Source organism: Drosophila persimilis, unplaced genomic scaffold, assembly GCF_003286085.1.
Source record: "Drosophila persimilis strain 14011-0111.01,24,50 unplaced genomic scaffold, DperRS2 tig00000191-arrow-pilon, whole genome shotgun sequence".
Lineage (NCBI taxonomy): Eukaryota > Metazoa > Arthropoda > Insecta > Diptera > Drosophilidae > Drosophila > Drosophila persimilis.
In genome coordinates, this window is record NW_020825298.1 from 9,512,688 (window position 1) to 9,526,534 (window position 13,847).

Genomic DNA, 13,847 nt, shown 5'->3' on the forward strand with positions numbered 1-13,847 from the left:
TTACAAATTTATTTTTAAAAGGTTCGAAATTTTCTGTTGACAAAAGATTTTTACGCAAAGCTTTCAAAATTTTAAATTGATCCAAAAAGCAACAATGTCGGCAATACCTTGAATTTGATCTTTCTTGGCAAGAATCAGCTATCTTGTGGATCCAAGGACATCCGATGCGACCAAAAAGTTGCTGGTAAATGCCAACCGGACAACTCCTGTCGGATCGACCGGGCCCAAAAACGTTCCAATCTACTCGTGGAGCTCCAAAGACTTCGTAAGCTCCGACACTTCATGAATGATTTGGCCAGCTGCAAGACATGGAGACCAAGACGGAGAACCACAGAGATGGTTCCCATCTAAAGCGAAATGATCCTGAGGCGGGACTGGACGAAAGGCGGGCTGCTCAAGCCGTTTCGGTGGTGCATCAATTTAATCTGGAGAAGCCACAGAAGTCCCTCCACTGGCTTGAGGCACTAGGGGGCTCTGAGTCCGCCACGGCGCTGCATGCCGGCTCTCCTCTCTCTCCTCCAGAGAAGCAGCACGGCACAGACGACGTGGAAGCTGCGTCCAGGTTCCAGCTGAACGCGGCCCAAAAGAACAAGGACCTTCGACACTCCACCGAGTACCGTCAAGCTATTTTGTTGGAACTGTAAGCGGTACAAGTCAGTCGCAGATGTGTTCGGTCGCTTTTGTCTTTGGTTAAAAAATTTGAAATTTATATTGCTAAATTTTGATCTAACTCGAACGAAATACTTTTAATTTTGATGTGTTTTGTGTACGAATAGTAAGACAGTAATGTACAAGTTTGCTATGAATGCTTATCGTTTATAAAATAAGAGAAGTCTTAAAAATATATTTAGAACAGTATAAAATTGGAACTTGACAGCTTTCCCCTAACCCTTCATTGGAAGATATTTAGCCCCTGCTCGGCTCCCACCCAAAATCCTCCAGCCTACAGGGGCATCAGTCGTCCTATAAGCCTTGGTAACAGCTTGGTGTCGACTGCTGTCCATCTACTGCTGATCCGCTGTTACTGCTGTTCACCACTGCTCCCTCAATGGGCCAGCTTGCGCACTCCTTATACACATTTCATATGGCAGCCATTTAAAACTCAAAGCGAGAACGCGACCTTTCCATAAAGCTCGATCGGCGAATCATATTGGATTGCACAACGCTGAAATTGTCCGTGGCCGTCTGTTTGTTCATCATGACATTGGCCGTGTCGTAGATCTCCTTGAGGTCCAAAGGGACCGGCTCTAAGGAAAAGCTATCGGACAGGCAGCTGAATGCCCCGACGGAATCCACGGGCTGCACACCCGAGCTGCTGGTCCACTGACGGGGCTTCACCATTGTGGTCGTGGTCTCCGTCTCACCAAAGTGAAAGGCTTTCAAATCACTGAGCATCCGCTCATAGGCAGAGATGCACTGCTTCGTGGCCTTGGCTATGGAGTGTGGATCATAGCGATCCGTTTTGGGCTTGGATTTTCCTTTTTCCTTGCAAAACTGGTGGTTGCGTTCCAGCCTGAAGTTGGGCGCATAGATGTCCGTTGTGGGCAGCTGGGACTTCTCCGTCAGCAGGTTGTTGGCCATGATGCGGCGACAGAAGTATGGCTTTGGCTCGAAGATCTGATCAGCACGAGCGTGGCGGCAGTGGCGCAGGATCCAGGCCTTGTCGCTCGGACTGCCAACGTAGATGCTGCTGGCGAATGGCGGCGGTCGATCCAACAGCCAACCCGTTTTCGGATTGTAGATACCCTCCTCCGCATCGTAGCAGTCCTTAAGGACGCGACGTGACTTTATACTGCTCGTCACATAGGCGGTCGGACCCACGGGCGGCTGGTTGTACCGTCGCTCGGCCTGGTAGCGTCGGTCCTTGGACGTCAGATAGTCCCAATCCGAGGAGTCAAAGTCGTTGCCAGCGAACTGGCCCTGGACATGCAGTCCATCGGGGAACCACATGTCCTCGATGCTCACTAGTTTGCCATGCTCGAACACTCCCTTGATGGTGAAGCGATAGGGCTGCGCCAGGCGCAACTGGCCGAACCCATGGAACTGGCCATGATGGAACCGGCCGCGATACTCACTCCCGTCCGGATAGTTATAGGTGCCGAAGCCATCCATCATGTTTACCTCCTTGTTCCAGGCTCCTTCGTAGCTGCTTCGAGTAATGAAGTGCCTCAACGGCACCTTCTCGCCAACCGTCGACATCGCCGTGTGGACACATCAATGTCCCCGGCACTGGTGCTTGAAATTCGCTTTCTCTGATAGCACTGTATGTAAAATTGTGTATCGGATTAGTTCCGACAAACTGACACAAACATCTGATCCACTTGGACTGGCCTGGATTGAGATTACCCATCTGCTTTATGAATAGGTGTTAGCCATGAATATGAATTCATATATTATATGCGCTTCATGGAGTTCTAGGTTAGGTTTGGTTCTCAGATGCGGTTGTAGAGGGCTGGTCTTTTCCCTCCGGCACTTAAGGAGGAGCTCCGAGCTCCTTTAAGGTGTTTTTGATTGTTTGAAGGCGGGAAGGGGCTAGTCAATCCGGCCCAGGGAAGCTCTATTTAAACTGGAGGTCGGCAGGTATCCATAGTCTGTATATTAGCGACCGAGCAAACCCTCGGACATGTATCCCTAGGCATATGACAGTGTCACCATGGATTGGGGTAAATTCACTAAGAGTTTCCTGCTCTCCGCCCGACTACCATTAGCCAGCATCCTGGCAGAGGCATGACCGTATCAGGACCTGTTTCCAGGTCACGGTGAGAGTATTGTCGATTTGGGGCACATTTTTCATCATTAATTTATTCACTAAGCTCTTCTGAAGGTTCAAGAACATATTCGAATACCATATCATTGTTTCTTTCTAATCATTTTATTTAAAATAAATGTATTTTTGCGAGAGACCAAGATTATTCACCTAATTTATTGGCACACTTCCCATTAAAACATCTTTATCAGAGACTTGACTTGCTCAAGCGATTTCAATGGCATACAACTGGGAAAACATGAAATACTTCCACAGCCCCACAGCTTCCACGCCGGGTATATCGAAGCGAGAAGAACAACCACCGAACCGAGGAGCATATGACATAACTATGTGTGAATTGATGGCATAAACCCTTCCTATCCTTTTTTTTTGTTTTGCAAAATACGTGCCCCTGCCTCATGCCACACATTTAACTGCCCTAAACGAATCAGAGTGCGGCAACTCGGTGCGACGGGACACGTGGTTGGGGGTTGCTAAAAAAGGATTTACACGCTTGCCTCAATATACAAATAAGGGTTTCTGTCTGGGTTGTGCCACTGCCGTATTGACTGTCACCGGGGCCCCGAAGATGAAGTGATTTCTTATCCAACAAATCCACACTCAACATCCCAACCTACAAACAAAAAAAAAGGGGTTGATGGTGTGGGTCCGTCCTTCCGTCCGTAGTGGATGTCCTTTGCTCCTCGAGACCCGGCGTTTGCCAGGAAGTTTATTAAAAAATGGTCGTGTTTGCCTTTGACGCGTGGCTGGCAAACGGTTTCGAAGCGGGCCAAAGGAAATCAGTTAACTAAATATCTGCTTCAATATTTATTTAGGGAGCTTCTAATGAGATTCAAGTATGTGTGTGTATGGCACACGACAGCAAACCTGGAACGATAACTAATTGAATAATAAGCTAAATGGGTCTGAAAATATGGTGGGTGAGAGATGGGTAAAATAGTATTAGAATACTTAAGGAAATATATATTTTACTACTTATAAAAGTACGAATATATGTGCTATGGTTAAATTTTAGAAGGTTTAATTCGATTCCCGGTTCTTAAAACAATTTGAATGCCTACAAATAAGACGAAACTGTACCGAATATCTGGAATTCCATGATCACAGATTGTAGGGAATTCATGCAAGGCTCTACGAGTATTAGGAAGGGGAAAAACAATCATGATTCAGTTGGATTCGATAGGATTGAAATGTCTTCACATTTTTAGGGGATATATCTATCATTTATCACATGTTCCAAGGCTTATAAGGACCCTTTATACCTTTATCTTCATATATTATTATCATATTATATGTTACCTTTAATCAATTCCTTTAGCATAATAAACACACACCATTATTTAATAAATACATTTTCCAGAATATTGAATTTTTATTGAATTTTGTTTAATTTTAGGATCTAAGTGTGTGTTCAAGATCAATTTACAATTGGACATCGTACAACAATATCAGTATATCAATATATACTCGTATATTATATCAAATACAACTAGGGGTAGTTCCTTGGTGAATGTGGATCGCATATTGGATGCCGGATACAATTTACACACAACAGATACACAGATACATTGGCTATAGCTAGGAACTCTGCATGCATGCAGATGCAGATACGAATAGGTATAGGTATATAGAATTACATAAATTCGTAATGGATTTCTGATACGACTGGCTATCACCTAGGTTCCTCTATATATATCTTTATCTATATCTTCATCTATATCTATATCTATGGCTTGCTTTGATATGGAGAAAGAATGGAATGTTGTGGAAGATTTTGGAGATACAGCGACTACGACTATTAGCTGACTATGTACATGGCTGGGTAGGGGGAAGGGAGGGATATTCACTCGCCAGAGCTGATGGAGCTGCCGCAGAGGGAGCCGGAACCAGCCTCGAGGTGGACATTGGACATGTTCAGGGCCTGCGGTGGATAGCCGAAGGCGTGGCTGCTTAGCGGGGTGCCCGTCGGACTGTCCAGATCGAGCGAGGGATTGATGCGCTTCTCCTTCTGCCGGCGGTTGCAGAACCACACCCGCACCACCTCCTTGTCCATGTGTAGGCGGTCGGACAGCTGGTTGATCTCCTCGGACGTGGGCTTGCAGTTCATATTGAAGGCCTTCTCCAGCGTGGTCCTTACGGTCGTCTCGATGGAGGTGCGCTTCTTGCGCCTGCGTCCCAGTATGCTCTCGGGCGTGTTGGACAGATTGGTGGTCATTGTGTTGATGTTGAACACCCCGCCGCCCGACTTGGCCACACTCGTGTCCGCGTCCTCCAGCCACTTCTGCAGCAGCGGTTTCAGCTTGCACATGTTCTTGAAGCTCAGGTTGAGGGCCTCGAACCGCGAGATGGTCGTCTGCGAGAAGTCGTTGCCGTACAGCTTGCCCATGGCCAGGCCCACGTCGCCCTGGGTGAAACCGAGCTTGATGCGGCGCTGCTTGAAGGTCTTGGCGAACTGCTCCAGCTCCTCCAGGTCGGTGGTCTCCTCCGGCGACTGCTCCAGCTTGGCCATGGCCGAGGCCACTGTCATTCCGCTGGGCGGTTTCGGAGTGCTCGTGGATGTGTGCTGCTGCTGGTTGTGCATGCTCGGGGTGTTCGGCGTCATCACGGCACTGCTCATTCCCAGGCTGTTGGCGGACATGGAGTTCGGTGGCGTTCGCTGCTGGGACTTGCTGTTGTGCCGCGGCACTGGACTGAGGGAGGGACTCCTCAGAGGAGACTTGCTCAGCGGGGTGGAGTAGTTCGGGGGATGGTGGTGGATGGAGTCCTCGCGCTGCTGCTGCTTGAGCTGCTGCAGGGCCTGGAACTGTGCCAGGGCCTGCAGGGAGTTCTGCAGCAGGAACTGGGAGGCCAGATTCGGATTCGGAAAGGCCTCTGGGGCCAGCTGGCGAACCATCTCGATGTAGCTGTGGAGCTGCAGCTGCAGCGCCTGCTGCATGTTCCCGGGTGCAAAGTCAAGCAGCGGCTGCTGTGGCAATGCTCCGGGCTCTGGCTCTGGTTCCGGCTCCTCCTGGGGCTTCGTTTCCACCTCCAGGGGTGTGGTCAGGGCCATTCTCTTTGGTGGCGGCGCCAGATTGAGCACTTCGTTCTCCAGCTCTGGATCGAGATCCCTGGCCTGCCGCTTGCTGCTCAGATTCTGGGGCATCTCGCACTCGATGCCCAGCTCCTGTTCCTCCTCCTCGAAGCTCTTGCCGCAGTCTGTAAGTGAAAAAGAGAAGAAGGCTTCCATGAGATATATGTGTCTTTATGTGGACTGAGATGGATGTAGTTTGCTTTCCAATTTTCCAACTCAATGAAGTTCAAGTAGCCAGCAGTCGACTACGGCACGGCACACGCGTCCGTCGCATAATTTCATTTTAACCAAAAGACTGTACAAGTTTTTCAATATTTCTTGAGCTATTTTCGAGGGCATGAAAAGGGTATGCTGAATTTGTGGATGGATAAAAGAATGGATATGTTGAGTGGCAGCCACGAGTCAAAAATCCTATGACAGATCTTACAATTCTCTCTTAAATCCATTAATGGTTTTGGGTATAGGCACTGAAAATGCCGAGTGAAAATTATGAGAGTGCGCAGAACCATCAAAGAGCGGTTTGGGAATATTTAAAAAATATTTTATGTGTATTTTCGGCCCACAAACTAGTTTTAGACATTCTTTTCAAATCTCCTGAATGACATTCTAACATACAAACATATTACCAAAATAGAATAAAGTTTTTTAGATTTTAATATATGAAAAAAGTCTTCAAACTGCCATTAATACCAGGGAGTACTTTTAGTATTCCCCATCCTAAGCCACTTGCCACAATTCTCTCCTTTTTTTGGTAAGTGTATTCCCCTCTTCGACTTTTTCTTTATGTTCCTTTCTTCAGCCTTTTTAAGGCAAATTTTATTCAATCTTCCAATTGAATGGCCATCCTTTTGCTATCCTGTCCAATGTCTGCGTCCTGCGGTTAGCTACGATAGACGCTCAAGCGGAAGGGTTCGGTGTTTGGCCTTTGTGGACCAGTCCTCCCCGCCCCCCCCTCCAGGCCTGCCCCCGAGTTCATGTTGAAAACCCAATCATGCATAATAATTGAAAAATAGCCCAACATCAGAGGCCACATGGAAGTCGGGCAGGCAGTGTTTTCGGCAGGAAAGGAAGCTTTCTCCGCCATTTGTCTTTTGTCTTTTTCTATATGCGCAGCAGAGGTCGGATTTCATAATTTTTCTAAACGGAAAATTATTGATTTTGAGGAGGGGGGGACTTTGACGAAGATGAGAGCATCCGACAGGAGAAATATGAACCAAAGATCATAGAACCCTAATTTATTTATCCGGAAATTAAGTAAAGAAAATAAAGGTTTGGAAGATAAAGAGTTTTACAAAAGCTTTAGATGATATTTTTGAAATTTATTTGAAACAAAATTAAGCACAGAATCATTCTAGAACTTTTTTTTACCGCTTATCACCTTAAACCGCTTTCCAGTATCATCGGAAAACCCTAACAAACGTTTCCATGGCAAAGAACAAGAACAAGGCAACAAATTAAACGTTTTAAACCGATTTAAACAGTAGATATGATAGTTTTAAGCGGATAGGATATTCCACCCCGACGTGAGATCAGACCTGCTGCCAGAGGCTTACGAATCGGGTGTTTCGGATGCGGGCAATGGAACTTTAAAATCTCATATGGGGGCAGCTGTTTTTACGACTCCAGGCAAAAGTTGAATCCGCCATAACATAATTAGGCCAAAGGAATCGAATCGGAAACCAGTCAAAAATGGGAATCATCTAAGGGTTAGGCTAGGCAGAGGCAAACCCAAAAATTTGTCACCCTTTTTGCAACCCCCGGTTGTAGGATTTGGATTTTAAACAATTCGTTACAAATGCTGCAACAATCGTGAATGCACGAGCTGTCTCGGGCATACATTTTTTGGGAAACTGCAACTTGCTATTGGCTTCCAACAGAAAAGGGTTCAAAGTTGCATTGTTTTTGCCCGCAGAGAAAGGAGGAAAGTCAAGAAGCTGCTGGAGCAAGTTGCCCCAGGTTCAGGGGCCCAAGAGAGACGGGCATCCGATCCTTTGTGACGGGGAATGCGCCTGCAGCGATCCCCGAAACCCCGAAATACCGAAACCCGAACCAGGTGATGTCTGTGTCTGTGTCTGTGTCTGGGTCCATGGACCACGAGCAGATGTGTTCTCCTGCTGATGGTGTCCTGCCCGGTCCTGCCACAATGCCTCAATGCCTCAATGTGTGAACGTGAATGTGTTTCCACTGACAAATGAAGTGTTGCCCGCTTTGTTTCTCTTTGCTATTCTGTACTCTTTTCTCCCCTGCACACTTTCAGGGGTGGGTTTTTCCAGCATTCGCTCTGGACTCTGGACTCTGGCAGGGAGTAAAGTGCGTTCCGATTTATGGGAAAGATATGGCCAGCGAGATGCAAAGAGAGAGTGCACTGCGAGGAGGGGGAGATTAGCAATCCAATTATTTTTTTGGGTATATCTCAGGCATTTTATCTGCATATGAGTAGTGGAAAATGGATTAGATATTGGAAAAGTCTGCCATGAATTGAAGGTTTTTTGGTACAGAAATCTTCTACAGAATGAATCTCATTTCATATGCACCTATCGAAAGGCAAAACCCTCTCCTTTCCTGTAAATAACTCCTTTTACTCCCGTCTAAATTATGCAGAAAGTGCATTAAGTATTACTAATCATAAGTATCATTCCATATATTACCTTTTATCAAAAAAAACTACCTTCCAAAACAATTCTAGAGCCTCTACCCATATAATACCCTTTGGCACTTTCATTACCCCCCACTTAAACCCTTAATCAACAGCTCGTCATGCCTTTCGGCTACCTCAACTCCTTCATTATAAAGGAAAGCATATGGAATCGCTTTAGAGCGATGTTCCTGCTTGTTTGCATGCCACACAAAACGCCCTCGAAACGCCCCCGGGAGGAACTTTAAAGAACAGAGTACGGAACACCCAATCAAAGCCGTCTGATTATAATATCCTTCATCGAATTACCGCAATTAACTTCACGCAACCAAATCCTTTCAATTTGAATAACGGCAAGCACCCAGGCAGGAGGGGAGAGAGTCGAGGCCCAACAAGTGGCACTCGAAAGAGAAAAAAAACAGCAGAGGGTAACCCTTCGCTGTGGGTTACGTTACCCCTGGCACAGGGCTTCACACCTCAACGCTATTCAAATGATATGTTAAACGGGGTTCCGGCTCGGTTGTCGGATCAACAGTTTGCCCTTCTATTGTAATGATATTCTGCCACTTGAGTTTTTTAGCGGCCGCAGCAAGCAACCCTTTTTTGTGGATAGGATTCCCTTCCATTCCCCCCGCCCCGTTCCCTGCGATGTTGTGACACATTTGAATATGCATAATGGGCTGGAAGGGTGCTAAGGGTGCTGCCCCCTCCCCCGGATTGATTCGCATAATTTGTGTAAACCAATAAAAATGCAAGTTTAATTGTCATCCTACTATCGGATGGCATTCGGCAACCCTATTAACGCGCCTCGTATTCAAATGGGGTGGCATGCCCCTTGCATGTTTTGCATAGATTAGTTGCACTTTGTTAGGGGTTGTCCCGAGGGTTCGGGTCCTGACATAATAGCTCTGGCAATCGGAGGAAAATTTACATTTTGACAAATTGTTGTTTCTGTTTTTGTTTGTTTATTTGCGTGCCGAAGAGGGTCAGGCGAGGGGTCAGCGAGGGTGGGAGGCAGCAAGGTCAAAAGAGCATAGGACCTACATAAGAAGGATCATCTTCCATGTAAATTTATGTGTATATGCAATCTGCTGTTTTGGGGGTTGTTTCAAACGGGGTCTGCGGGGCGGCTGTGTGGGTGGAAACGCGAATGATTTGTGGCGGTTTCAATGGAAATGACCGAAGGGGAAACAATGGTGGAAATTTATAAATTTTGGTAATTTTTGAAATTGAACAGGCACAGTTTTCCATATAATTAATTATGGGGAAATAAATTAAGAAAATTACTGAAAATTTTCGCTTTGCGAGTACTTTAATATTCGAAATTCTGCAGCTCTAACTTTACTCCAGGAATATTCAGTTGATTCGTTAGGGTAGCCTCGAGTATCTCCACTTCAATCCCACCCTTGCCTTCTTTGCTACTTTTATGATCTTTTGGCAAGCCCAAAGCCTTCTTCTGGCCTGACCTCAGACACACTTCAGTCACGTGCTGGCCAGCAACACCTATATCTATCCATCCATCCATCCATATAGGTACCCCTAAACCTAATGCCTTATTACCACTGCCAGACCCAACTCCAGCCTCACTTCCAGCCGCAGTTTTGAGCTACTACCTAAGCCAGAGCCAGAGCCAAAGCCAGAGCAGGGGCACGCACGGGGATAGCTCGTGGAGGTATTGGGGTACGGGGTTGATTGCATATTGCAAAAAGAGAGAGGGAGAGGAACAGCAATAAAACTATAAAAATTGTCTGTAGAAAATGCAGCTCGTGTGAGTAATCAATTTGGCCACAAAGTAGCCACGTTCCGACACGAGTCAGGCAGGAGTAGCCGCAGGAGTAGGAGCCGGACATGTCTGCTCAATGGTGACCAAGGATTAGCCATATTTACCTGATAGAGACCGCAGCGGAGAGGGCGGTGTGGGAGAGTTGGACATGTGTCGCATAACTGCAATGAAAAAAACAGAAAATTTCTTTAAATTTTTAATCATATTTAACCCCAAAAGAAAGTCCAATGCAAATGCAAACTGACACGTTCTGCAAGTTCAATTTGAAGCCAGTGGCTGGACACTTAGGAGCATTTTCCCCCACTGGAAACTGGGAGTGTGCTTTCGTTTCATGTCTGGCTCGTAAAATGTCCATTAGGAATTCGGACATACTCGTAACACACATTTCTTATGGCATATAACATGCAAAAATTTGTTACAACGCTGAAGCTTTTCGCTGAGTGCTCGACGGACTGTTGTAAAGTTTTCCTTTTAAGGGTCCATTTCCGCTTAATGTTTTTGAGTAGTTTTCACACCATTTCCGTTGAGTGGTGGACCAGCAGAGAAGTGGCAAAAGATGGAATCCTCTCGGAGAAACAAAACAAATTTCCATCTGCAATGGAATCTGTTTTCCACTCGCAAAGTCAATCCCTAACTCAGTCACAACTGAATGGAAAAATCCCCCCGCACATCTCTCATTCCTTTTTCGCCACTGTCCATCCGTGTCCTGTGCTGTCCCTTTTCTTTTTTTGTGTGCCATTTGGTTTTTTGTTTTGCAAAGTAGATATTAAATTTATAGCTCCCTCGGGGCGTAAGCAAAGTAGTGGCCAGGCAGGACAAGGGCCCACAAAAAAGTAACATATTTTTACGACAATATATTGGGGAATCCTTGTGCATAATGTCCCGGGCAGGAGAATATAAATATACAGATTACCCGTTTTGGACACTCGGACATTGTGGTCGTGTAATGGCTTTCTCTTGTGGGATTGCCGGGGGCCAGGGCTTAGCCGGGACGTGGGCTCCCCAATCCACTTGGTGTGAAAGGAGGATAACAAGTGGCATTAGTCAAAGGATCTGCGGCATATAAGCTGGGCAGATGATCTGCATGTTAGGAATTGTCCTTCCCAGTCTCAAACATCCTTGCACCTTCGGCTTAGATGTAATTACACAAACATTGCCTTTTGTGGCTAATTTGGTTTCTCTTTTGTTCTTAAACGATGCGCTTTAGGCAGGGCAGGGAAATCGTATTCCCTAAAAAAAAGGAACCGTAAAAGACTCAAGAAAATGCCGAGAAATAAGCAGAAAAAAAACGTTTCGTTTGTTCTTTGTTTTCATGCAAAATACCCCCCGAACAAAACACAAAAAAAAGACAGCCTTCTGCACAGGTAAAAAGGACACTTCCAGGATGCAAATGTAAACAGCAGAGAGACGACTCCGATCACACGCTCGCTCAGTGGGACACTCAAGGACAGCTGCTGCCCAAAATCGTACCGAACCGAACCGAACCGAAGAACCATCTCCCAGCCGGACATCGTCTCAAAGATCTGTTGCAAAACCCCATGAAATCGTTCATCTGATAGGGAAATTGTGTGTGCCCCGGAATCCTCTTCCAGGACCAGTTCTCAAATGCTAATGTGTGGGCGTGTAATCATCATCGGTGTCTTTTGTGCCTGCTCGAATGGGTCCTTTCTTTGTATCTGCTCTTGTTAGAGGAAATTTATTGCTTGAGAAAGTGAAAAGTCCTGGCCAACAGGTAAGAGTTCTATAAATCCTATGCGGTGTGTGTTTTTAGAGGGAAATCGTTTAGAATTATTAATAATCGAAATGATTTAATCAGATTATTCCAAGTAACTTCAATCCAAAGAAATCGAAGAATTCCATATGCAAATCTTGGTCCCTTGACAGCCCCTGTTTAGCGCCTAGGGGAGGCAACCCTAAGTTGCCTTTTTTGGGGCGCGTTGGCAACCTTGAAACTCACATTGTTGTGCCGCTGTTGTGGCATTTTCATGGTCCAATTTGTGAGCCGCATTGGGGGACTGCTGTTGGCCCTGTGTCGCTGCGGCCGATGTGCCGTTGGTGGCATCCCAAAGGCGCTGCTGTAGCACCATCATCTTGTGGCAGTTGGGTTTTGTTTTGTTTTGGGGTCACTTCACAAATTAGTCAAATTTTATTCAAATTTAGTCAACACTTCAAACATTCACTTCCAGCAGCGACACGAAACGACACGCACGTGTTTAAAGTCTTTTTTTTTTTGTTCCCCGTTTTCGCACTTTGTTCTTCGTCTCTTTTGCCAGTTGTTCGCTTTCGAGCCGACCTTCTCCTTCTAGCTTCGTTTGCCGAATGTGCAACTGACAGCAGACCGAGTGCCAGTCGGACCCGTTATGTGCAATGCATGCGCTCTCACTCTCTCTCACTCGTTTCGTTCGTGCTCTGTCTCGCCACTGCTCCGAGTGTGTGTGTGAGTGTGATATGCTTTATGATTTGCAGCAGTAGTTTTTCCTATTCCTGGTTTTCTTTGTTGCTGCCAGCTTCACTCCACTCCACTCCACTCCACTCCACTCACAATCAACCCTGGCACTGCACCGTTAGTTGAGTCGGAATGAGCGTGTTTCTGTGTGCGTTTGAGTGTGGAACGTATTCTTTGTCGCCTGCATTCCGCTGAGACCTTCGTCTTGCACTCTTTTCTCCACTCCACTCCACTCTATTGTTGCGCTTTCCCCTGCACATTTTCCTGCATTAGCATAGGCCACAAGTTGACTTCTCCTCCGGAATGGGTGTGGCCTATGTATAATGCAGTTCCCGCCAGCGGGAAGGGCAACTTTCGAGGGGGGTTCTTGCGCAGTTGCCGTTTTGAGAATTTTCTTTGCATATCTGCCCCATGCTCCCTCCCTGCCTCCCTCCCATTGCCAGAGCCACGTAAATCATAATTAAGTGTGGGTTGCCTCGGGGGCGTCTTATGTGCTCCCCAGAAGGTGTCTGGTCCTGTATATAGCAGGGAATTTATATGGAAAGTATTATTGCATTTGGCATCGTCGTGGGACGGGCAACGAAGTTTAGGGAGATTTCCTTCCCAAAGTTCGTTTATAATGAGTTTTTTGTTTATTTTTTTTGGGGTTTTGTGTTGTTCTGGGGAGTGTTCGATATTAGTTCTAGATTGGATTGGTGCACTTTGAGGTAGCATCGATTGATTATTCGATTATTGTATTATTCTAATTTTTAGTTGATTTATTTGTCAGACATATTTATGCTAATTTCCTTGTCAGGCAGGTCTTTATCTAGGTTCCTAAAAATACTATAGATATAATGCTATTTTTCATTACTGTTCTTTTATGGTCATTGACCTATTGGCAGGCAGTTTCCTTGACCTATGTTTATGTGACGATATAGGAGCAGTGTTGGCTAACGTTGCAGTGTTAGCTGTTATACGATAGGCATTTCTGTTCCAACTGTTCCCTCTTTCTTTCGTGATTACGAATAAAAATATGTATAGTTTTTGTTGAACTAAAAATTCGGGTCCCAGACCACTCCGGTACTGAAGAAGAGCCACGAGCTGGGGCCACGGGCGATTGGCATGGTCTTCGGCACCCAGGAGATCTCACACATAGCGCAGATC

General features: G+C 46.1%; 2 protein-coding genes across 2 annotated transcripts in view; both read right to left on the reverse strand.

Moving 5' to 3' along the window:
- Positions 1 to 809: 809 nt before the first annotated feature.
- Positions 810 to 2,259, reverse strand: LOC6588844. Its single transcript, XM_026988819.1, has one exon. It carries the CDS (start codon positions 2,197 to 2,199, stop codon positions 1,096 to 1,098), a length of 1,104 nt encoding a protein of 367 aa, XP_026844620.1. The 5' UTR covers positions 2,200 to 2,259; the 3' UTR covers positions 810 to 1,095.
- A 2,146-nt stretch (positions 2,260 to 4,405) lies between these two features.
- Positions 4,406 to 13,847, reverse strand: part of LOC6588843 (POU domain protein 2) — a 32,592-nt gene continuing 23,150 nt past the window's right edge. The window contains exons 4-5 of the mRNA XM_026989064.1: positions 10,360 to 10,416; positions 4,406 to 5,962 (exon numbers count right to left, since the gene is read on the reverse strand). Of these exons, the coding sequence (XP_026844865.1) occupies positions 4,611 to 5,962; positions 10,360 to 10,416 (1,409 nt within the window). The 3' untranslated portion in view covers positions 4,406 to 4,610. The remainder of the gene's footprint in view (positions 5,963 to 10,359; positions 10,417 to 13,847) is intronic.